The 24,429-nt window shown below is 41.5% G+C and overlaps 1 protein-coding gene across 2 annotated transcripts in view; it reads right to left on the reverse strand.

Moving 5' to 3' along the window:
• The window catches only part of DNAJC1 (DnaJ heat shock protein family (Hsp40) member C1), an 84,933-nt gene extending 62,379 nt beyond the window's left edge, over window positions 1–22,554 (reverse strand). The window contains exon 1 of one of the 2 annotated variants that reach the window (XM_048511394.1): window positions 22,318–22,554. In XM_048511394.1, the coding sequence (XP_048367351.1) occupies window positions 22,318–22,479 (162 nt within the window). In that variant the 5' untranslated portion in view covers window positions 22,480–22,554. The remainder of the gene's footprint in view (window positions 1–22,317) is intronic. The other variant, XM_048511393.1, reaches the window with a different exon arrangement.
• Between the last annotated feature and the right edge of the window lie 1,875 nt (window positions 22,555–24,429).

The following is a 24,429-nucleotide window of genomic DNA, read 5'->3' on the forward strand; positions in this document are numbered from 1 at the left end:
AAAATATATTCTTTTGATACTGCTGCACAAGAGTGAGAGCTGAATCATCCACGTTATTCTGCAGCCGAAGTCCAAATCTACCCGCTCATTGAGATGTTTTCCCAGAGGTAGCTGCTTTTATAGACTTGAATGTTTACTAAAAAGTATTCCGTGGAATTTAGAAGATGTTTGCAGCTAATACTCAGGGAAATTCTTCTGGTAATTTTCTTCGAAACCCATTTGAATCAAACCTGTTTGTGCCCAGTGGGAGTTACCTATTAATTCTAATACTGAAGTAATACCTAAAAAAGACCCCACTATAGTTAGACACTGAACCTTTTCAACTGCTTCTATTCTCAAAACACAACAAAAGGACAAAGTGGTACAAAATTAATTCATTCTTGAGATCCAATCACAAATGCAAATATAAAATGAAAAGTAGATTTATACATGGCACACCAATATGCTATGTATGTAAATTAAGTAATTTAGGGAACTAGAAATCTGCACCTCTGCCTACAGTTTCAGCAAGATGGCTCACTAACACAATGTCATTATGTTTGGACATGGGCAAAGAAGAAGCTGAGTTAGTCAGTGCAATATTGACCATGATTTTGAAGTCAATTAGACTAGGACAAATTGTGTTCGGCATCTGTCACTTAATTGTGATTAAACCCTAAAGGAGGCTGATGGGGTGGGGGTGGGGGGAATCTGGAGGAAGGAACACAGGTGAACTAAGAAAAACGCATGTTTAGTGCTGTGTGATGTTTACTGAACCATGCTACTAAATGGCTCCCCAAATCACATTACTAGTTTCTGCACAACAGATTTCAGAATATTTTGCTGTCTTGACATAAACTGTCATCTCAGGCCTTTGAGAAACTTCTATGACGGTGCATCTCTTTTAGGATTTCTGCAAAGCCACAAAAATTACGAGAACCACTCAGTGCCATTCTGCACACAGTCCAGGTCTGAGCTCTGGAGCTCACAGAACCTCCTATTCACAGCCTTTGAGAAAAAGAAGAATTGCAAGATCTCCTTCCAAGAGGCTTTCTTTCAAACATGCTCATCATATTGGATTGCAGCCTAAACCTTCCAACAAAAGTAGCCTTACTCTTTCTGTGAACATCCAAGAGCTTCCAGGTCTGAAAATGAACCCGTTCTCTAAGTGGAAGAAGAGTAGAAGTTCAGCAACTCCCAAGGGCATCATCTGCAAGATTTACAGTGCCTGCTTGCTATAAAGCAAACAAGCCAACATTCTAATCATGTCTGATAGGGTCTGATGTTATGGCTAAGGCCCAGTTCTTACTGAAGTGACAAATCTGTGGCTTTACCACTTCAGATACAGGTGGAGGATCAAATGATCTGAATGCCCCTCCACAGATTTTTTTAAACCTTCCTATAAGAAACTTAAGAAGGAGAAGAGATCTAGATTAGCTGTCTCAGTCATGCTAGCTTTCTATGGGGGAGGGTTTATTTTTGCTTTGCATGAAAGAATACTCCATCCTGTGAGTTCCCTGCTGCAGTCTCAAATGGTATAGCCCAAACACATTTATCAGCTCTGGGAGAACAAGAGCATAGCTTCACTGCTACCACCTTCAGGTATTTAAAAATAATCTGTACATTTGCAACAAAGCCGATTGTTTTACAGATGACAACAGGATTTTCACAAGTGGCGTTCCTGTTTACCGACAGGCCATGCAATCAAAATACTTACTTTGGATTCTATCCCCTCCCCAGGAACAGCATTCCTTCCAAGTGGCCAACCATTCATCACTCCACTGATTAAAGTGCATGCTGCTACACAGAGTAACATAGTTGCAAAATAGGTTGATATTAACTATAGGCATTGATCATGCCAGCATTTCATGGTATTGACCCATTTTAATCATAGAAGACTGATTTCATTTGCTAATTCTAGTCATGGCACGGGAAGAAGCAAAAAAGAATCTTGAGGTTCTACTGCACCAGAGTTATATCTGTGTCTAAAGCATTCACTGGCATACACATAATACAATCACTATATAAATTAGATGGTGGGGAAGGTCTTATTTTCCAGCTTCATGCCATGTGAAGTTATTCCATTTCTCCCCTGCAAATGCTGCCCAGCAAGGCTCTGAAGTGAGGCTGAATTTGGCATCTGCATGGTAGAATCAGCAGTTTGGAACCCGTCTACTTCACCCGAAGGAGAAGGAGTTTGGATTTATACCCCACTGTAAGGAGACTCAAGGTGGCTTATAAGCTCCGTTCCCTTCCTCTCCCCACAAGAGACACCTTGTGAGGTAGGTGGGGCTGCGAGAGTTCTGAGAGAACTGTGACTAGCCCAAGGTCACCCAGCAGGAATGTAGGAGTGCAGAAACACATTGGTTCACCAGATAAGCCTCTGCCACTCAGGTGGAGGAGTGGGGAATCAAATCCGGTTCTCCAGATTAGAATCCACCTGCCATTTCACCCTTACAAATGCCCCAAATCCTGAATTCCTATTATCTCTGCAACAGTGGAACTGGGAACACTCTGGCCAAGGTAAGTATCCAACGCTGCCCTTATTCAGAATCTTTGCTCAGACACCACAGAGGGCCTCAAACTCTAGAGAAAGGCGGATAAAACTATGAAATGAATAAACTTGGTGTAGCCTTCCAGGGAAATGACACTATAGGACAAAAAGCAATTAAGAAGTGAACACAGTCAGTCCATTTTAAAGCCACAATGCAGGGTTTCAAGTTATTATAGCTTAGAGTGACACGAACACAAAGTGATACCATTTCTCCATTGGGGAATTCTTTCAAAGCTAGAAGAGAAAAGAAGGAATAACCAGAACTAGCCACAGCAACCATCAGCACACTATGCCTACTGTGGCACTGATATGTCCTCCCATCTACCAACCACTACAACAGTACAAATACATCTGATCCCTGAGCAAACGTGCGCACACACATATGAAGCAGCAGCATTCTTTGGCAGGTGGAAAAGAGGCTCAATATTGCTCCTTTAGAAGGTGAGAAGAGTTTGGATTTATAACATACTTTTCCCAACTGTAAGGAGTCTCACAGCAGGTTACAAACTCTTTCCCTTCCTCTCCTGACAACAAATACTTTGTGAGGTAAGTGAGGCTCAGAGAGTTGTGAGATAACTGTGACTAACCCAAGATCACCCAGTAGGCTTCATGTGGAGGAGCAGGGAAACAAATCCAGTTCATCAGGTAAGAGTCCACCACTCATGTGGAGATGGAGGGGGAGGGGGGGAAGCTAACCCGGTTCTACAGATTAAAGTCCACCACTCTTAACCACTACATCACACTGGCCCAGACATAGCGAATGGTGTGGCCAAAAGACCACAGCACATGGCAATTATAGCCCCACAGGCTAGTTCCCTTTTAAACATGGGGTGGGGATTTCTCCATCCAAGTAGCATTCTACAAGTAAACAACGAAGTTGGAGGATTTCCAGAAGGCAAGGTCACAGATATACTTTCCTTTTTTCTCCCAAATTGAAGATTCAAACATGTTTCTCTGCCAACATCCAAGGGCACCCAACCAGAATGAAAGCACAGTTTTCATTCTAGCTTCCCAAGTTTACACACTCAGCAGCGGAGAACGCTGAAAGCACAGTGGTGCAGCACAGCAAGCCCCTACCTCCACCTCTCTGCAAATGCTCCATTACAAGGGGGAGGGCATGCCTGCCATTCATTAGAAATTGGGGAGGGGAAGTAAAAACTATGTGAATAGGACATTCAAGCAAAGGATGTGGGAGGGGGCTCAAAACACTCCTCCATCTCTCATTTTACAGCCAGTTCCTGATGATATACAAACCACAGCGCTTGTCTTCATAGTCAAGGACAATCTCGGTTCAAAGTCAAGAGAGACTGACTCAAAACAGAACAGCCTGAAACAATGTCAATTTTATTCCCCTTAATAAAATCTCATCACATGGTACAGAAACTCACAACAATGTCTGGAAATCTTGCTGACAACTTTCTCTTGAACACACAGAATTATGACGTAACAGACTCTGCATGATTTCATAACTAACTAAACAAAACAAATGCCACCTTTGGTCAAGAGGCAGTTTACCTATTGCATTAGCTGCCTGAGCAACTTCACGGCTGTTCCCCCAGCATCCTCTCCACTTGGTTTTCATGCTACTGTATGGGCATGTTCCCGACACGCAATGGATTTCCTAAAGGGCAGCTGGTGTGAGCATAAATGCACAGCAGTATGTTTGCTACACCTGCTTCAGTGAGTAAAGTCACTTCTTCCTTGCCAGGTCTAAGCCCCACTTCCTATAGGGAAGAAGATAAAAATACGCTTTCCTACAACTGCTTTTTCCCCAGTGAATTATGGTTTAAAAAAAATCAGACTCTAGCCATTGCTATTTGATGTTCTCAAGTCCCCCTTGTTTTTTCAATACAATTCTAATCTTTGTTTTCAATTCGTACCCAGCTTTGGCTATACGTGTAGAAAAATCACTGTGTACTTTAAAACATTTTTTTTGTTTATATAAAACATTTATATAAAACATTTTTATATAAAATGTTTATATAAGTTTATATATTTGTTAATGTTTATATATTTATATATTATAGGTAGCAAAGGAAAATGTTTATATATTTATATATTATATATTATATATGAATGTTTATATATTTATATATGTTTATATAAACTTTTTTGTTTATATAAAATAAGCAATTTTAAATAGTCCCTAACAGCTACATTTCAGTTAATCTGAATACAAATTCAAATGTTTCTCTCTTCCCTTCACTTTCGGCAGAGACGTCTTCATGGCCATAAATATAAATCACTGAACAGTTTTGATTTAGAGCAATAATTTATCCAGAAACTACTGAACAAGTAGTATTGTGATCTCTTCCCACAGTGTTACACATTTGCTGAAATAGCCTGCAGGCCTCCATGGAACAGCCACAGACCACTATAAATTAAAATTAGTTATGTGCTCATCTTCCCCAAGAATGCAACATTTCCAGAAAGAGTATTGAATTTTTTTTAAAAAAAGAAGTAATGCAGAAAAGTGTGGAAAGCAGAGAGAGGGCACTCAGCTTCACAGCTGAATAGTTCTCTTGTAAATGTATAGAATTCACATTCTAATGTGGGCTTTCATATAGAAAGCTTAATGTTCAAACTGAACAGCAAAGGTATGCCTTTTGCCAGTATGGATACGTCTAAATTTGTTCAAAACCTAAAATGAGTTCCCAACATAATGTCTGCTCACAGAATTCCTTCTTCTTTTCTTTTCTTTTTTAAAGAAGAGCACTTGTGAGTGGAAGAATCAAGTCTGAACAAATTAGTCATATAACTCTCCCAGGAAAAAAAACCCTGGAGCATGAGTCGTGAGGAAGGTGTCTTTCCCAGGGGAGAGTTAGCCAAGATTTACACATGGTCCCTGAAGTGCACCTGTCATGCCAATCACACTGGTAACATGCAAAGGCAGAATTCTAACTCAGCAATAAACTAGGTCTGACAGATTATGAGGCCCCTACTATCCATCCTGCTTAATCTAGACTAGACTCAATGAGACACAACCCTTTTTTAAAATCAAAAACACACTGAAATTTAATTTTCTAAATACTTCTATTGTTTTTGTAAGTAAAGGTTAGCGGAGACCCCCTCAAGATAACTGGAAAAGCAGAGCTCATCAGGACTCACGGTGAACCTCAACCCTGGTAGTGTGTAAAAGTTCTGCATTTCACAAGGCACCTAGATCTCATGCATGGATCATGCCAGCAACACAGGTGAAAGTAAAATATGTGTCTAAGTCAGTCTGGACGAACAAATCACACATGTAGAACATGTCAATTTTCAAAGTGATGCAGGAGCCAATCGTGGGAAACACAACCAGGTAGCAAAGGAAAATGGGTCTTGGGAGGAGTGCGGATCACATTGGCTCCAGAGGAACACGTTGGCACATGAGAAACAGAACATGGGAATGCAGAAGTTTGGGAAATAAACTCCATTGGCTTAAAGGCATGGATAATATATAGAAAGGTGCTGTGATTTTATCGTGTGAGGCTCCAAAGTACCCACAATTTACTAAACCTCCTTGTCTTAGAAATCCTCCAAAGTCCGCACCTGAGTATCTTTCAGCAGCATTGTAACACTTACATGTGGAAGCTGGCTTTTGAGGTTGGGTCATGATTATACAAGGGTGAAGTCATAGATGTGTCACAACTAAAAACAGTCATACAACCTGCCAAGGAATTGAAAGTATGCAGCCATCTGGAATAATTCTGTTAGAGGGTGGAGACTGCCATGCTGGTCCAAAGCAAACTTCAAAAACACTAAACTACACAGATTGGATCCCACCTGAATCTCCACAGGAGCAAATGGGGGTGGGGAGTGATCCCTGCCAATCCTCTTCTAACAGGAGACCTCCAAATATTTGCTAAACTATTCCTGGGAAAGGGGTCCCTCTATTTCCTAAGAGCAGCTTTAGGGGCATTTTTGGCTGCACAAAATATTGTACAAGCTTTCTGAATTTTCCATAACTCTTAATTAAGGCTGATATTTATTTTAAAAAGGGAGATGAAGATGATTCACCTCCAGTTCTTATAGTCTCTACCCTACAATGTTTAATTGAAATGCAAGGAAGATTTTGGATCTGAGAACGGAAGCTTTTTAATTGTGTTCCTTGCTCAACAATTAACACTATGCAGACCTGAGATAACCTTTCTTTTTTCTTGGGTTGGGGGTGGGGGAGAGATAAAAGTCTACCTTGGATAAATCAACAGATTGAGGATCTTAAATATTTGAATGCAGGGTGTGCGGATGACAATTGCACATGGACTTATTTGGAAATCATTTATAGACACTTATGTCTGGATATACCATTACTGTTGGTATATTTTTGTTTTTACTTTATGTACATCTTTTAAAAGTTTTCTTCGGGGGGGGGGGGGGGGGGAGAAGGAAATGAACCAGGGAAAAATATTAAAAATAAATACTTGAGGTAGCCTTCCACTCTCTGAATGTCTTTCTTTCTTTGGACACACAAATGTGCCTTACACTAAAGGTCTACTCTAGGGTCTTGGGTTCAAAACTCATACCACCTGATTCTTTTAAGTGCAAATACAGGGGTTTAACCAGGAACAACTTAAGGTTCCCCCATTACCGTCACAAATAAGCCATTCCAGACATTTCAGTGTTTGTCCCATTAGCTAGTGCTTTCATTCCACAGACCACCTTAACCAGTTCTATGCCACACTCCATAGCCATGCCTATGAAACCATGCCACAATGCACTAGACACACTTCCTTAAAAACACTGTTGTCAATTGAGATCTATTAGCCAGACACATTTTTTTTCCCAAAGCAACCTGCTGCTTTCAGCCACAACTTTCATATAATCACTACCTTTCTAGTACTGCATTTGGGGATGATTTCCCCCCCATTGCAGAGGAGGAAGCCTTCAATAAACATATTTTTAAAAGACTAACCAATTTTGAAAGATGCCAACAGCCATATTGGTGCAAAGCAAGATCCAGAAATAAAAAATTAGGTTGTGTTTGTGTTATTTGAGCTGGTCCTTTAAAAAAAAAGGCGTTATATGGCTTTTGTTAATAAACGTTGCCATTTTTATTTAAATCATGACCATAAACTCGAACAAAACATCTGATTTTAGAACCATCTTAAGATCGCTTACTGACTGGACTAGTTGTCCCCTATATCCTTGTAGCCTGGCAGAAGTTTTACTCAGACTAGGTAACAGTTCTCTCTCCCCCTTCGGAAGAGCTGAAGCTCCACCTAGAGGTTTGCGTTCGGTGCTTGTCACTTGCAGTATTGCCTTGAAATGGGAATAATATTGAAGTGTCAGAAACTTCCTTTGTGCCTCCCATTTTGTTATTCATAACAGCATCCTGCCCTGAACCGTTCCTGGCAACACTAGCTCCTTCACTGCCATCAAGTGGTAAAAAGCCAAAACTGAAGTTGAAGATGCGAGGCCTCCCTTCCAAGTGCCAGGGGCAGATCTAATCAGACCAATGAAAAATATATACACACACTCTTTAAGTTCAAGAAAACCTATTTGTTAATCGCTCCAAATTACTAATTAGCTATCTTTAAAGGCAGGTTTGGCGGCGTTCCATAAAATTTCACATGCCCCCCACCCCAAAAACAATCAGTGTTTATGAGACAGCCGCTTCATCTGGCCATAAAGCGGTTAATTCAGATAACAAGAAAAGCAATAGCACAAATTGTGTTTCTTGGCTTGGCCGGTGCTAATCCGGTGATAAGCAAAATATGCATTGCCAGGGCCTAGAGGTTGTAAAAATGCCTGTCTCACTGAACATGTGGACATGCCAGCACACACCTCCTCTCTTCTCTGAAGGACGGTCTGTGTTTCTGTTTAGTCTACAACTCACAGGCATTTAAGAACATACTTGTTTCCTATTCTACTTCCAGCAACCTCAAAGACTACCATATGTCTGATGGGCTTGGAAGCAAACTCCTTTCCAGCCATCAGCTAGATATTACATTAGATATTGCACAGTGAAACCGAAGATATCTAGCGCACATTATATTATATTGAACAGGTGGAAATGAACCTTGACCTTCTTGGGTGCTATTTACTATGCTTGTTGCTTTCCAGAGTCATGAAATTCAGCAGCCCACTGAACAAAAAGAAGAGGCAATCTTAGTATCCAGCATGGTGAAGAAGAATTTGAAGAAGAGTTTGGATTTCTATCCCCCCTTTCTCTCCTGTAAGGAGGCTCAAGGGGGCTTACAGTCTCCTTTCCCTTCCCCCTCCCCACAACAAACAACCTGTGAGGTGGGTGGGGCTGAGAGAGCTCAGAAAGGCTGTGACTAGTCCACGATCACCCAGCTGGCATGTGTTGGAAGTACACCAAGCTAATCTGGTTCACCAGATAAGCCTCCACAGCTCAAGTGGCAGAGTCGGGGATCAAACCCGGTTCTCCAGATTACAGTGCACCTGCTCTTAATTACTACACCACACTGGCAGGTTTTGCCTCAACTCCCAATCAACCATACATTTACTGTAGCTTGTAAGCACCTATTCTTATTTCCCAATGTATAAAATGGAAACAGCGAACTCTGTCATACTGTGCAAAAGAATGAAATAAGGAACAAAAAAACCCCTATGAGAGACAGTAATTAACTCATCAGAATAAAAATCTAAACTCTATACTGCCTTTTTCCACCTCTATTTGTCTACCCCCTATTCCATAAAGAAAGGTTAGAGAATGGGAAAATAAATGTACCCCCTTGCTGTAAGGCAATTTAAATATTTTAAATATTCACCACTTCGATGGCCAAAATCCACCCAAATCATGAGACATCAGAGAGAAGGTGTCCTAGAGTGCATTATACCAAATAAGGTTAATTCACCAGCTGTAGCCATACCTACAGAAGGCTGGTCTGGTCATAATCTTCTATGTCTGGGCAGCACCCAAGATGGATTACTGTACAGGACACAATGTGAGGCTATGTTTGTGGAATGTCCAGAAACCTCAATTAATACAAAATATGCATGAGGGTCCTGCTAAGGAGCTCATAAGAGAGAGAGACTGCTTCCCTGTCCAATTTAAGGTGCCGGGGGAGAGGGAGAGGGGGGGAAGAGACAGAGAGAGAGGGGGGGAGAGGGGGGGAGAGGGGGGGAGAGAGAGAGAGAGAGAGAGAGAGAGAGAGAGAGAGAGAGAGAGAGAGATGCAGTACTTGATCCCTGCAATACCTAAACATCAAATGTATATAATTTTTAGAACTAAAATTGTACTATTGGCATATTTATGAAATTTAAAAGTATTGATTTCTTAATTTTCTATAAGAAAAATGACAAGTATACCCAAATACATGAGAGATTTCCTACTTGCTACACACCCTATGCTATCATAATACATGTATCTTTAATTTTTTTCCATCTGAGACATAGAAACAAAGTTATAGTAGAAGACAAATTCTGTAGTAAACAAAATAATGTGTATTATTTGCATAGAAAACTCTCAAAACAGATAAAGCTTCCAACATATTTGGATATTACATTAAATTTTGTAACACTGGAAACACTGAATTCCTTAATATTGTATTTAAAGAGTATTAATTTTTGACATCTCTATTTACATTTAAATAAAACCACACTCTTGAAAATGTTGAAAATGTCTCTAGTGCCATAGACTATTTTACATACAAATTTTCATGCTATGTATGAAATTTCACTTATTTTGAGTAAAACCTTGTCTTCAAGCATCCACTCATTCCAAAATGGAAAAAAAATTAGTTTTTCAAGGTACCCCCAAATTTTTCACTGAAAAAGCTGGGAAAGTCCTCAGAGTGAGAAAAATTGTTCTAAAAAGCATTTCACTCATTCTAAAAGAGAAAATATTTCATAGAATGTTTTTCGGTGTTCCCTGAAATTCCCAAAAATTTCTGTCAAGAAAACCGAGGGGAAAAACTCTCAGGGAAAAAAGCCAGGCAATAAAAAAAAAATCTATAAGCCAGCCTACAATGTTATGAGGTAGACCCATTTTTCAGGTTTTTGGGTGTTATATTTTAATACTAATTATTGCTATCATAAAATTAGTTATACATTTTTCACTATTTCTCATAATTTTATTAAAGCTATAACAAAAATATAGAAATAAAACCTGGTTGTTATCACTGCAACAAAAAGCTTACCACTAACCCTAACCTGTCCTCTTCCTGTTTTCTTTGATTTTGTTGTTGCTCTGAAAAGATCCACTTAATTGAAAGTTCATTTCTTAAACTAGTGTTTAAGAAACTAATTAATATTTCGGTACGAAATATAAAGAAACAGTAATTCTACTGAGGATCACTAAAAACACATTATGATAAAATCACTGCAGAAAATACTAGGCCTCACAATGACAGCCATGGTTACCCAGTGCCTTCGACTGGCTGTGCTATATTAAAAAACCAATCTAGTCCATCCATCCCTTCTACCAAAGGGGCAGGCACTGGTTTCCTAAGAGGGCTCCTTAGATGCAGCCAGTATTTATGTCAGAACAGGGTCTTAATACAGCTAGAGCCATCCCCGGTGCAAATGTATTCATACAGAAGTCCTATAGAGATCAAACAACTTACACTTAAATTAAAATTGCCAGGGATTCACAAATACATTGACCAGAATGGTTCCAACACAGAGATTTCCTCCCCACATGAAACCAAGCATTTCACCACTCTGAGGAGCTGCCACATGGCACCAGGCACTTTCTCAGCACAACTCTTAGGACTCCTGGGGCTTCCCACTTTAAACCACCTGCAAAAAAGCAAACTGGCCACAAACTCACCAAAGCCATTTGGTTATCACCTTCTCAAGGTGGAAAGGTCTTTTTGGAAAAGGTTCAATGTACCTGGAGGGTGCTGAAAGGCAGGTTAAGCCACCTCAAGCGGGAAATGGAAGAGATGGCACAGAGATCAAATAAATAAATAAACTGAATGAATGTTATGGAAATAAACATTCAGTGCCCATGCCTTTTATTACAGTTAAGTAAAGAAGTTTCAAACTGATGGAAATACCCAACCAGCATATGCTGTAGCAACTAATAATCACAGAAAAGATAAAGATCAATAATTTAACATTATGCTAATCATTAGCAAAATGTATTCCCGTGGAATGATGAACCATTCTAGATTTATCCATGTGATAGTCAAACAGTGAATAAGAGTCTCTTCAGTCATCACTTTGGGACACAAAAGTTAGAGCAACCACAAAGATATGTAAAGCACAACTGATAGAGAGATGAGGCACTGTAGTGTTGTTAAAACCTTTATGAATGAAATGCCTGTGGATAGCAAGCTAATCTGCCGACTCAAGAAAGCCCTGCTCCTATGCTGCCGCTATTGCTGTAGTTTAGACCTTGGTTTATGTCTGCAAAACTCCACAAGCATAATCACACAAGGGTAAAATTAGAAGAACCATTTAGGTAGTTGCTAGGCAACCACCCCTGTGTCTACTATTGCTTTCTCTCATAACCCCAACTGGTGGGAATCACAGACATCAGATGTTATGAAATTAAACCAGTAGCATAAACTGGTACTAAAAACCGGTTGTATGCAAGAAATACAGAACCGCTAGTAGTGGATATCAAGTGCATATTTATTGCAGAAACCTGACATTTGTTACCAAGATATTAAACCATTTTGAGGGTTGATAATGTTCACGGAGAACAACAACAAAATAAAAGCTCAGGGTCAAGATGAAATAATGGAAGAACAAAACAACTGAATGGACGTGGGGAAAAGGACAGACTGGGTCAGGAGATTACATCTAGGCCATAAACATGATCACAAGCCACAGTTCAAGACTAGGCAGGAGAAAAGTTCACGTTTTAGTCATGCTTCCTTTGAACTGACCACATGCTAGATTAAGTGCTCAAAGAGCAAGGGAAAATGAATGAACTCATATTGTGCATCAAGGGCAGAAAAGGGCAGATACTACCATGCTGATGATGCACAGGGGTAGGATGGGTGGGTGGTTGTTAACCTACTCTGGTCTACATAATCATGCTCAGGTAAAAGCTGTTTTTAAAAGCCAGCCAACCCCTAGGACCCATTTATACAGTTCAGTGTACAGTTTGCACAACAAGCCCAAGGATTCACAGGTTTAAATTAAATAAATGCTCCTTTACTTTGCAAATAGATATTACCAGTTCTAGTCAGTTTCTTAGCTCTCTATGTGCAGAGGTTTTCTCACCATGGATCAACTATCTACTCATGCAACTGTCAGACTTCCAACCCTGCATCTGCCATGATACAAATCAAGGAATAGATTTACTACTGCATCTGTGGTTTGTGTGAACAAGGTCTAAAGTAATTACCAAATAAGTATCTACAGTTCCATTTAACAACCGGACAGTTGGCCTTAATCACACAGTTCACTTTTACAGGGCTCCCCACACTACTGTTGTTTACAACTAGGTGCTCAAACAACGGTTTGCTTAAGGCCGATTTAGCCTGGAAGAACTCAGCAAAAAGTGTAGGAGCTGGAGGGGGAACACAGGTACATCAGAAAGGTAGTGACAAAAGGGGAAGAGTTTGTGCTACAGCTTCTATTTCAGACTGTGACAGGCCTTCTGTTCCTGGCAGACCAGTGCAGCAGATACATCATTCTTGAGGTGGACTTGAGATGGACTTACCCATGGACTAGTGGCCATGGGTAAGCAGATCCACATAGAGCCCTGGGGCATCTCAAAATCAAATAGACTGGATTCATGTGCCCAACCCCAGCATACCTTCATTTGGGAACATCCCATATTCTACAGAATTAAGGTGAGACACAAAACCTACAAAAACATATAGGAAATGTGTACCATTTCTACAGTTCAATCAACAAGTTATCTTATTCTGACATTACGTTACACACATGGATGAGTCCTGACCTGGATAGCCAAGGCTGGCCATCCTGGAGGCAAAGCAGCCCTGGTTAGTACTTGGATGGGAGACCACCAAGAAGTCCAGGATTGCCATGCAAAGGGAGGCAATGGGAAATTATCTCTGAATGTCTCTTGCCTTGAGAACTCTGCAGTGTTGACTTAAGTCAATGCAACATGATGGTATTTTTTACCAACACAATACGGATGAACCGTTTGCAGACAAGACTTGAAATAGCTTCCACTTCGACTGCTGTGGCACTGAGGCTCTTTCTGCACAGGCCAAAAAACGTGTATTAAATGGTTGGGGGAGGGGACTTCCCATGGATCCTGCTCCTAACGCGGATCTGTTCCGTGTCTCACCCCCCCCCCCCCAGGTTTTTCAAGAATTGCAATTTTCAGAATTCCTTTGTTTTAATGTGCCAAGCAACCACAGCCGAAAAAATGGCTGGGCAGGAGGCATGTTAAGCAGATGCGATTCTTAAGTTGGATCTTAGTCCCTGGCTCACATCCACGGACTCATGCAGGGACAAAGGGCCATATCATGGTCCTGGCCGGCTGCCTGAGAAGCTGCATGTCAGAGAGAAGTAAGAACCACAACAAGAGGAGCACCGCATGGCTGGCTGCTCACGGTCATGGCTGTCCATGTGCGGCCCATTCGCAAACAGGTCAAGGCAAGAACGGGTTCATGTAACCCGCCTTTTACCCACATTTGTTGGCCTGTGCGGAAAGGGCCTGAGTCATGAAATATCGCTTTTAAAATGCATATTTGCGTTACAAATGCCTCTTCTCTGTTAAAACAATCATACGTTCACAAAAATCCCAAGAAAGAAGCTGAAAGCACACAACTTTAACTTTATGTGTAAAAAGGATTCTGCACACCTAAACATCCAGACAAGCAGAGACCAAAGAATAACTCACAGCATTTTCACAAACTAGGAATGCAGGAACAAAACATGAATGTTTTTCCCTACACACCTCAAGAAATAGGGTTAAAATTTCATACAATGTAAACATCAGCTGGAGACTGAGGAAGTTTCAGCTAATTGGTACTTACGCCTCATTTTGCTTAAAGGTTATTCAGTATCCTCAAGAACTGCTTGACTCCTGCTGATTGAGCTCTAGTAAAGGGGGAAGGGGATAAGATGCATTTTTCTACTGCATAAAAATGAATATGTATTTGGGGGTGGGGGGTACTTTACAAATCACACTGTGCTCTCCAGATTTCAAATCTATAGTGTTTTCATTCCCTACCTCGCCTCCCCCTCCCCCCTCAAATGTAGATATCATGTAGGGATTGTTATTTCACCTTCTGGACATATGTGCAGAGGCTGTTGTCACAGGTTACTAAATACTCTAAAAGAGTTCTTAAAATGTCAATGACATGCAATCAGAGAGGAAATAATTGACAAACTGCAATAACCACTATTCCAGTACATGACAGCAACATATTATATTCTGGTTTAAACAACATGCTCGCATTATCCTTCAAAACCAACCAGTTTTTATTGTTTTGCGCTTACAAGGGAAAATATTTTACTTCAGCAAGTTCCAAAACCTACATTTCAGACCAGAAATTTTGTTCAATATTACTCCAGAGGGAGCAGCAGTGGCGTAGGAGGTTAAGAGCTCATGTATCCAATCTGGAGGAACCGGGTTTGATTCCCAGCTCTGCTGCTTGAGCTGTGGAGGCTTATCTGGGGAATTCAGATTAGCCTGTGCACTCCCACACACGCCAGCTGGGTGACCTTGGGCTAGTCACAGCTTCTCGGAGCTCTCTCAGCCCCACATACCTCACAGGGTGTTTGTTGTGAGGGGGGAAGGGCAAGGAGATTGTAAGCCCCTTTGAGTCTCCTGCAGGAGAGAAAGGGGGGATATAAATCCAAAACTCTCTCTTCTTCAGTATAGCACTCAGTAACAGAACCTCATAGATTAAATTTTAAAAAACTGCAAAGGAAATTCTATGTTTGTAGTGTAGTAGACTGGATAAAAATAGAACTTTATAAAATGGGTTTAGAATGATTAACCTGCCACAGTACTCTAATGAAACACTTGTGAATATATAATAAATAGCAGGTCCACATATTGCAGAATCCCATGGAAGCATGTAAAATTCATGTGTGCAGTTTGTACACATTAACACACACACACCCCCAAACACACACACACAGGGTTCCCATTAGTGGAGGCAAGACCATGCACAAAACATTACAAGGTCATGCCAAAACTTTGTTTTATAATGGCTTCTATTCATCTTTACCGGAAAACTCTTTTTTTGAACTGTGATAGGATATCAGATACTCAAAAAATATTATACTTGTAAAACAATTCTGATCTTGCAGTATGTGAATTGGTGGCCAAGTTTTTACAAGAAATCATCCACGTTAAAGGATAGTTCTGTTCTTTCTAATTTTCTAGTGTCACTCTGTTATTAAGAGATTGTCACTGTTTTCTTTGGGGAGATGTATTATGCATTGTTAACTATGCCCATGACTGTTATGCTATGTACTACTTTGTCCCACATAATTCATTGAGGGCCAGTGGTAACTGAGCAAATCCCTACCTGCATAAATTAGAAAAAGGGAGTAACAGAAAGCCCAAGGCAAACAGATGCCTTCCCATTAATAAAACTAACACCTTTGCCACCCTTGATCATCATCTTGAGTTCAAGGAGGTAAGCTGGCATAAAAATGTTTAAATAAGTAATCAATGTATACGTCCTGTAGATCAGCAAGGTCTCAATAGGTTCTGGTGGGTTTTCCGGGCTGTGTGGCCGTGGTCTGGTGGATTTTGTTCCTAATGTTTCGCCTGCATCTGTGGCTGGCATCTTCAGAGGTGTATCATAGAGAAAAGTCTGTTTCACACTGTGTCTAAGTGAGAAGGGAAAGTTTAGTGGGGTATATTGTCCATGTCCCAGGGTGGGGAACCAATCAGTGTGGGATCCAAAAATTTTAATAACAGGTTCCAATGGTGGTGGGATTCCAATAGTGGCGCCGCCGCACACATGCACCTCCAGTCCCTATTGGGCAGGGAGGTTGCTTTAGTAACCCCTTCTCGGCACTCAGAGAAGTGGTGAGAACTGGTTGGATCCCACCTCTGGAACCAATCATTAAGTGTTTGGGTGGAACTTGCTATGCACCTTTCTCAATACCTTCTGAAGATAGGAGGGAGATCTATTCCTAAGATGGGAAATTCCCAAAAGGGTAGTCCTTTATTTATTCTAGTACTTATATTCTATCTTTCAGCTGACAGTCTGCATGTCAACAAGGTCACTTCTTACATAAAAATATGTGGGAGGGCGGTTTATAATAATAATAATAATAATAATAATAATAATAATAATAATAATAATAATAATAATAATAATAATAATAATAATAATAATAATAATAATAATAATAATAATGGGACCTCAGATGGAATCAGCACAAACAACAGATGAGGGAGAGAGCAGAAGAAATCCACTGCTCCCTCGCCACCTTTCAGGATCTTTGTCACACTACAGAACACTACTGTGCATGCCCTCTATAGGACCCAAGGTGGCTGTCATCCTTCTCTCTTCCATTTTCCTCACAACAACCCTGTGAGATAGGTTAGGCTGAAAAAGTGTGAATGTCCCAAGGTGATCCAGCACGCTTCCATGGCATGAGTGAGGACTCAAACCTGGGTCTCCCAGATGTTAGTCTGATCCTCTTAATCACTACACTGGTTCTTACTATAATATAAATATATAACACAAATATATAACATAATATTATAATATAATATAAACAAATAAAAATAGGATAGATAGGAACACCAATAGAACAAAAAAACTTCTTCAGCCGGTGGAAGAAAACAATGATAGAGGGAGACAGACAAATCTCTCTGGAGATCTAACATGAGGTAGTTCTGCGAAGTGGGAAATTCCCAGTTTAGGCTGGGTCTGTCTCAATGGCTGTATTGTGTCCTCACAACAAACCAGTGTTAATTTTTGTTGGAACTAAGAAGCCTGCAGTTAATTCTGAACCAGGAAATGTTTGATATCAACATGAAAAGGTAGGGAGGGAGAAGAGCAGAGCATGCAAGCCTCAAGACCCCCCCAGGCCCATTCTGAGACCAAATGTCACTGGTTGCAATGTCTCAGTTGGAGTCCGTTCTTGTGCCCTCTGACTTTGTATTTGTTTTTCTTAAAACTTCATAAAAAGACATCTTTTGTGATTTCATCTTTGAATTAAACATATCCATGCTGGAAAATGCCCCTTAAAAATTGGCACGCAGGTACATGACCAAACCCTCTCAAGCGTATAATGACCAGTGGAAAAGATGACAAGGTATGTCAATTTATTTCAGTTGAGCTTTCACTATGCAAACAGAACAAAGGCTTCTACAGCCAGTCCCATAAACCATCAACTTCATACCACATTTAAATTGTGCAAGTTATTAAATACAGTTTAAAACATTAGACATGACTTACAAGTATATAATTTATTTTCAATTTTCTCCCATAAAACATTAATTGCATAATTTTATTATCTCATGCCTCAGCTCAGATGCAAGGATAGCATGATGGCCATTAAGGATAGGAACAGCTGGATTCTGCAGTTCTTCAAATTTCAACATTTGCATAGTTTAATGTTATACCATATTAGGCACAACAGAAATATTTGCCTTCAATCTATCTACGTCTTGAAAGTATCCAGAACTAATCATTGGAGGGTGGTGGTAAAGAAACCAAAAAGGACTTGGGGATTTTGGCATCTGGAACTTGAGATATTTGGAAAAAACTGTAACACAAAGAAATATTTCCAGGGAATATATGCTACTAAGTGGAAACAAAACTACAAGCGGGGACCTGGAAGAAACTTGTGGAAGCAGCAGCTACCCTAGCTCATTCCATCCCATCCTTCAGCTTCCTCCCCTCTCCCCATACTTCTCTCAGGCCCCTTCCGCACATGCAGAATAATGCACTTTCAATGCACTTTGAAGCTGGATTTTACTGTGATGAATAGCACAATCCACTTTCAAACACCTGTGAAAGTGGACTGCATGGGCATTATTCTGCATGTGCAGAAGGGGTCTCAGTCTCTCCTTTTTCTCCCTCCTGCCACCTTTTTCTTACCTTCACCTCTATGCCAGTCACTTTCACTCTCTTCTGCCCCCCACCCCATCACACCCCTCATTATGCCTCGATCACCTTCCCAACCACCCATCTTCTTTCTCTCACAACAGCAGGGGTGACAGTGATTCTCCTGAAATAACAGTGGATCTCCCAACTACAAAGATGATTCCTCCTTAGGATTGCCAGTTTCAGGTTGGGAAATTTCTAGAGATTTAAGGGTGAAGTCTTGGGAGGGCAAGGTCTGGGGACAGACACAACTTTAGCAAGGTATATTCCCTAGACTCCACCCTCCAAAGCAGCCATTTTCTTCGGGGAAACTGATTTCTGTCATCTAGAGATCAGTTGTAATTCCAGATGATCTCCAGCCCTCATCTGAAGGTTAGAAATCCCAGTTCCCCTGGAGGAAATGGCTGCTTTGGAGAGTGGAGCTAGGGCATTATACTTTTCTAACGTCCCTCTCCACCTCTCAAATATCCAGGAATTCCCCATCCTGGAGTTAGCAACCCTATCTCCTCCCCCACCCCAGCCAAGTGGATCTGTTCTTTTGTCTTAAGCTTTCTGTCTCCTTCCTCCCTGCAACCTAACCCCTAATTGAAGTATTTCTCCACAGGAGGACAAAAGCAGTTTGCATTGGTCTCTTTACCTCCTTTTTTATCCACACAACAATCCTGTGAGGTAGGTTAGGCCAAAAGAATGGAACCCCCTCCCCCAACAAGTGTAGCCACTCCCACCCCCCACACATGCATATAAGTTCTCATCTTATGGTGACTTCTCATGCAATACTAGATCACTGCTGCATTCATAATCCTGCCCTTCCAAGAGAAAGGCCAACTCCATTTGGTCCAGGGCCGTATTCAAGAGCTGAACAATACTGATTAGTCAAAGTACTGTTTGTACCTTCTTGTTACTCAAAAGAACATTTTTAATTTAATTACTTGATTTATTGACCGCTCTCCTACTACAAGCAGGGCGCAGAGCGATGCACAACAATATGTACAATTCAAATTATACAGTTAGATATACAACATTTAAACTGCAATTCCTACAGTATTTTGCTTGCTGCATTTGATGCTGTTCTCTCAAAAGAAAAATGGAACCACAGAATTATTCATGGGGTGCTATTGTAACCTCAGCTTGTGGGTTCTGTGGGGCAGTACTTGGAATGAGTTGCAACAACAATTTTTAACCAACAAAATGGTTTACTTTTCTTTACAATTTACACTTTTAAAACATCAACATTTAATGTTACAATTCAAGGTCCTGTTCAGGTTGCATTTCAAGTCCTTCTATTTACAGTCTACTGATATTGCCAAGTCCAAATTCTTCTTTGCAAGTTGGCTGGCTCCTGAAGACTCCAAGGGCTTGATGAACAGGTTGCAACATGATGAAGGTCTCCAGGAGAACTCTCACCCATTACAACCACAAAAGAAACCCTGAAACAATAAACTCCAACATTTACAACATAGCAAAAACAAACAACTACCTTCCCAGTAGTTCCCAACAATATTGCAATTACCTTAACAAGGTGTTAAGGGCTTATAGAAATCAAGGTCCGAGTCTGGTACCCTTGTCTTCTCCAAAGAGCTCTTTCAGCCTTTCTGCTGCTCTGAGTCTCCACCCCCTTACTGGGTCAACCCATTCTGGGCCAACCCATTCTGGGCATGGGGGTTACACTATCAGAACGTGAACAGGGCCAAGCAGGGCTGTTGCCCAGCAAAGCTTTTGACAGGCTGAGCAGATTTTTTAAAATGTTACTTTGGCAGCAACTGCCACCACAGCACAAGGAACTGCATTGTTTTACTGAAGTTAAGCTGTGGCAATCATTTGGTGGCTAGCTCCACCTCCTATGCCAGCAGTTTTGTTGCTACACCCACCAAGCAGAATCAGAATTTCAAATGTGGTCACCGGCTCAAAAAGACTGGGGACCTCAACATAGGGACTCAGCTTAAAATCTTTCAGAAACCCTGGAGAGTGTGTAGATACTTCCTAAATAGTCCTCCAGATCCCAGCCAAAACATGTTTCTTCAGGGAAAAAATTATCTTTATGGAATGTTATAAGCTACATGATATATATATTTGAAAATGGCCAAATAACTGAAGCAGTTACCTTTTTTATTTTTAAGTTAGTATCTGCAACTTAACTACACAACAATAAAGATGAGGATGACCTGGAACTGAACACAAAAGACTCAATGTGAAACTGGTATAATTTCAAAAGAATTCCTGTAGACTTAGGTCATTCCCGCACATACAGAATAATGCACATTCAATCCACTTTCACAATTGTTTGCAAGTGGATTTTGCTATTCAGCACAATAAATTCCAGCTTCAAAGTGGACTGAAAGTGCATTATTCTGCATGTGCGGAAGGGGCCTAAGGGACTCTGTTCAGACCTAATGGGAAACTATAGTTTATTTCTGCTGTGACTCAATTATAAAACCAGACCCAAATTTGCTAGGACTCTTTCCCAGATTCTATTATTATTATTATTATTTATTATATTTATAAACCGCCCTCTCCCAAAGGGCTATGGGAGGTTAAGAGAAGAATGTGCCACTTCCAACTCTTGAGGCCCTTGGCCATAGTAAACATTCAAACTGCAATCCACAGGGCACACAAAAACCAAGTCGCAAAACTTATCACACACCAAAAAGTTAACAAATGTTTACATCTGAGACGCCCTTTTCGCTGGAGGCCCTCCTGGCTCCCTATCCTTGGGCCAACACTTTCCCACACCACTTTCACATCAATCCAGCTGGTATCCCAGCTGGCCCTGCAACACCAGGAAACAAGTCAGGGCGTTTTCCAAAGCCAACCCCAAACTGAGATTAATAATGTGAGTTCAAATCATGTTTTCACATCCTGGTTTGACAATGCTAGGTAACCAGTTAGTAGAATGGCTAGCATTTGGACAATCACATTCCTCATGGTTTTTTACCAGGGATCCCTGTGACATGTGAACCAAGTGAGAGACTGATGCTGCTGAATGATATTTGACAGCATCTCTTCTTTCCAAGAAGCATTATTGTTAAATCAGTCCAAATCTGAGATACCTTTAAAACAGTCACCCAACCTTTATAGTTTGCCACACTGTTTAATTTAACACGATGCTTTAGACTTGTTAAGTTTAACTTCCAGTTTCACAGGTTGCTGCTCCAACACAAAAACAAACAATAGCAATGGCAGTTATAAATCCATCAGTGTCAAGGAAATCCGTAGGTTTCACCCTAACTTCACCTCAAAAGAAAAGGCAGAAGTGTAAACTGTCACAGTAAATTACCCCGCAAGCAGTAGCCAACAGCGCATAACAGTGCCCTGGAAACGACCAAGGAGCCACCACCGCAAGAAGAGTCAGGATATTTGCAATTTTGGTGGGCTGCATTTATAAGCAAAAGGGAAGTCTCCTCCAAGAGCGGAGAGTGAGGCAAGATGGCCATGGTCTGCTAGCATGCCTCTGGAAAGTGGCAGAGCATAAAAGGCTGGGTACTGTTTAGAGGGAGAATCCAAGGAAACCGCAGTCCAGAGTAGGAAACAGGACCCAGGATGGGACATGACTGGAATGAAATGAAAGAAACTGGGGAAGGGGGGGGGGGAGGATGGAGGAACAAGCAAAAGACCCGAAAGAAACGGAGCCAACAGCGGTGCTTACAAAGAATGCAATCCCTGTCTCCAGCCATGCCCTCTAGTCGTCGAACGCAACCACTCAACACGAGGAAGTCAATCTGCACATGCTCAGGAACCCTCTCGTCCTAAATTAGTGATGCTTCACAGCCACTCAAAACTGGTTGCCTAGTAGCAGCGCTGCAGTTTAAATGATTCAGCTCCAGAAGCGAGAAGAACCAAGACACCTTTTTGGGGAGCCACGCGTCCCATGCTGCTCACCTGCTCCACTCCCAGGAAGGCGTAGAAGTTTTGCGGGACCTCCTCCACCAGGTCGAAAAGCTCCAAGTCCCCGCTGTCCCAGGCCAAGGCGGCCTGCCCTAGCAGAAGAAACCACAGCCACGGGGGCCACCGAAGCCCCGACGCGCGCCGTGAGCACGCCATAATTCCTGGTCAGGTCTCCGCACAGACCCGGCAGACGTGGCCGAAGAGATCCCCACCACGCATGCTCCAGCCATAGCGCCGGTTCCGCTCCGCCCCCGGAGAGTCCCACCACGAGGAGCGGGGCCTGCGGCTTGGCCAATCGCCATTCGCTTCTCCGGGTACGTCACGACGCATAGCAACCGCCAGAGGCTTGTGTCGGAGAGGCCTGGGAAGAATCTCCAGCAGGCCGAGGGAGGCTGGGAGAAGGGAAGGGGAAGGCCTCGCTGCTGAAGAGCGGCCGTGGCCTCCTGCACTTTCCTGGAGCCCGGGCCTCTGCGTCGTAAAATACTGCAATAACAATGCAACAGTTTAAGCAACCCTCCTGGAGAGACTGTCCCCCTTCCCACACGCATACACAGGAAGCACACAAGGGCTCATTCCGCACAGCATATTTATAACGAGTTGCAATCTTTTTTTCTCATAAAAAGAAAAAACGAATTCATTTTTAACGATTGCAACTCGTTATCGATAGGCTGTATCTTTATCTCAGCGATTTTTTCTGCACTGACCCCCCCCCCTCCTCCTCCATGTTGGGTTGCAGTATTTTGGCAACAGCCGCTCCAAAGGAAAGTTACACGGTTGGCTTGTTCTTTAGAACAGACTAGGAAGCTCCTGGAAAAGAAAGCGCAGCTGGTATTTATGTCTATGGTTAATTCTGCACAGCATATTTATAACGAGTTGCAATCTTTTTTTTCCCATGAAAAGGGAAAACGAATTCATTTATAACGACTGCAACTCGTTGTACATTTGCTGTGCGGAATGAGCCAACCGTGTAATTTTCCTTTGGAGCGGCTGTTGCCAAAATACTGCAACCCAACATGGAGGAGGAGGTAGGAGGGGGGTCAGTGCAGAAAAAAATCGCTGAGATAAAGATTTTCCAGTGACCTTGGCTGGTTCCGCCTGTTATTTAGTGTCGTTATAACCCATGTCTGCCATTCAGGTTGAAAGAAGGCGGATTTAAAGTAAGGCATAAACACAACATTCAAGATCTAGGGATCTGTCTGAGAACTGGAGCCAGTACCAATGAGAAACAGGAATGTTAACAAGAGTCACAGCAATGAGAAAGTACGGTAACCCAGTTCCCAAATAGCCATTCTAGTCTTTCAGCTTACAAGAATGAAGAAAACAAAGCTGCACCTTTCTTGCCCAAGCCGACTGCAGTACAGTTATTGAGTTATAACTAGGGTTGCCAACCTTCATATAGGGCCTGGAGATCTCCTGGGATTATAACTGATCTCTGGGCAATAGAGATATGTCCCCTTGAAGAAAATGAGTGCTTTGGAGAGTGGACTCTTTGGCATTATGGTCCTTCTGCTCCACAAACTCTGCTTTCCCCAGGTTCTGCTTTTAAATCTCCAGGAATGTTCGAGACAACAGCTGGTCACCCAACATGGCAGCACTGTATATTTAGCATTAGAATTCAGTTTTATTTTCAGTCCTTCTCCTAATAATTATCAATAGCATGTTTGCCTTTTTTATCTACTGCAGTTCCTGATTTATACTTCCTGAATTTTCCTAGATCTCCTTTAGATAGTCACAGAAAATTTGAAATTTAGAGAGTATTTAGAAGACTCTTCACATTGGGTTGTCAGCTCCAGGTTAGGAAATACATAATTAAAGAACTTTAAAAAGAACTGTATGAAAAGGTTCAGGTCCTTACTTATTCACTTATTATACCTATATTCCACCTAGCCCTTGACACATTCAAGGTGTCTACTAAAATTTCTCAAAATAGTTACAATAGTTCAGTTACAAAAGGCAATATGATAATAATTAACAAAAGTATTTAGTCAATTTCATGCCTACCAGTGTGCATGTTGGACCATTCAGCCTCTCTCAGGCCCCTTACGCACAGGCAGAATAATGCTCTTTCAATCCACTTTCAATGCACTTTGCAGCTGGATTTTACAG

Source organism: Sphaerodactylus townsendi, linkage group LG11 (genome assembly GCF_021028975.2).
Source record: "Sphaerodactylus townsendi isolate TG3544 linkage group LG11, MPM_Stown_v2.3, whole genome shotgun sequence".
NCBI lineage: Eukaryota > Metazoa > Chordata > Lepidosauria > Squamata > Sphaerodactylidae > Sphaerodactylus > Sphaerodactylus townsendi.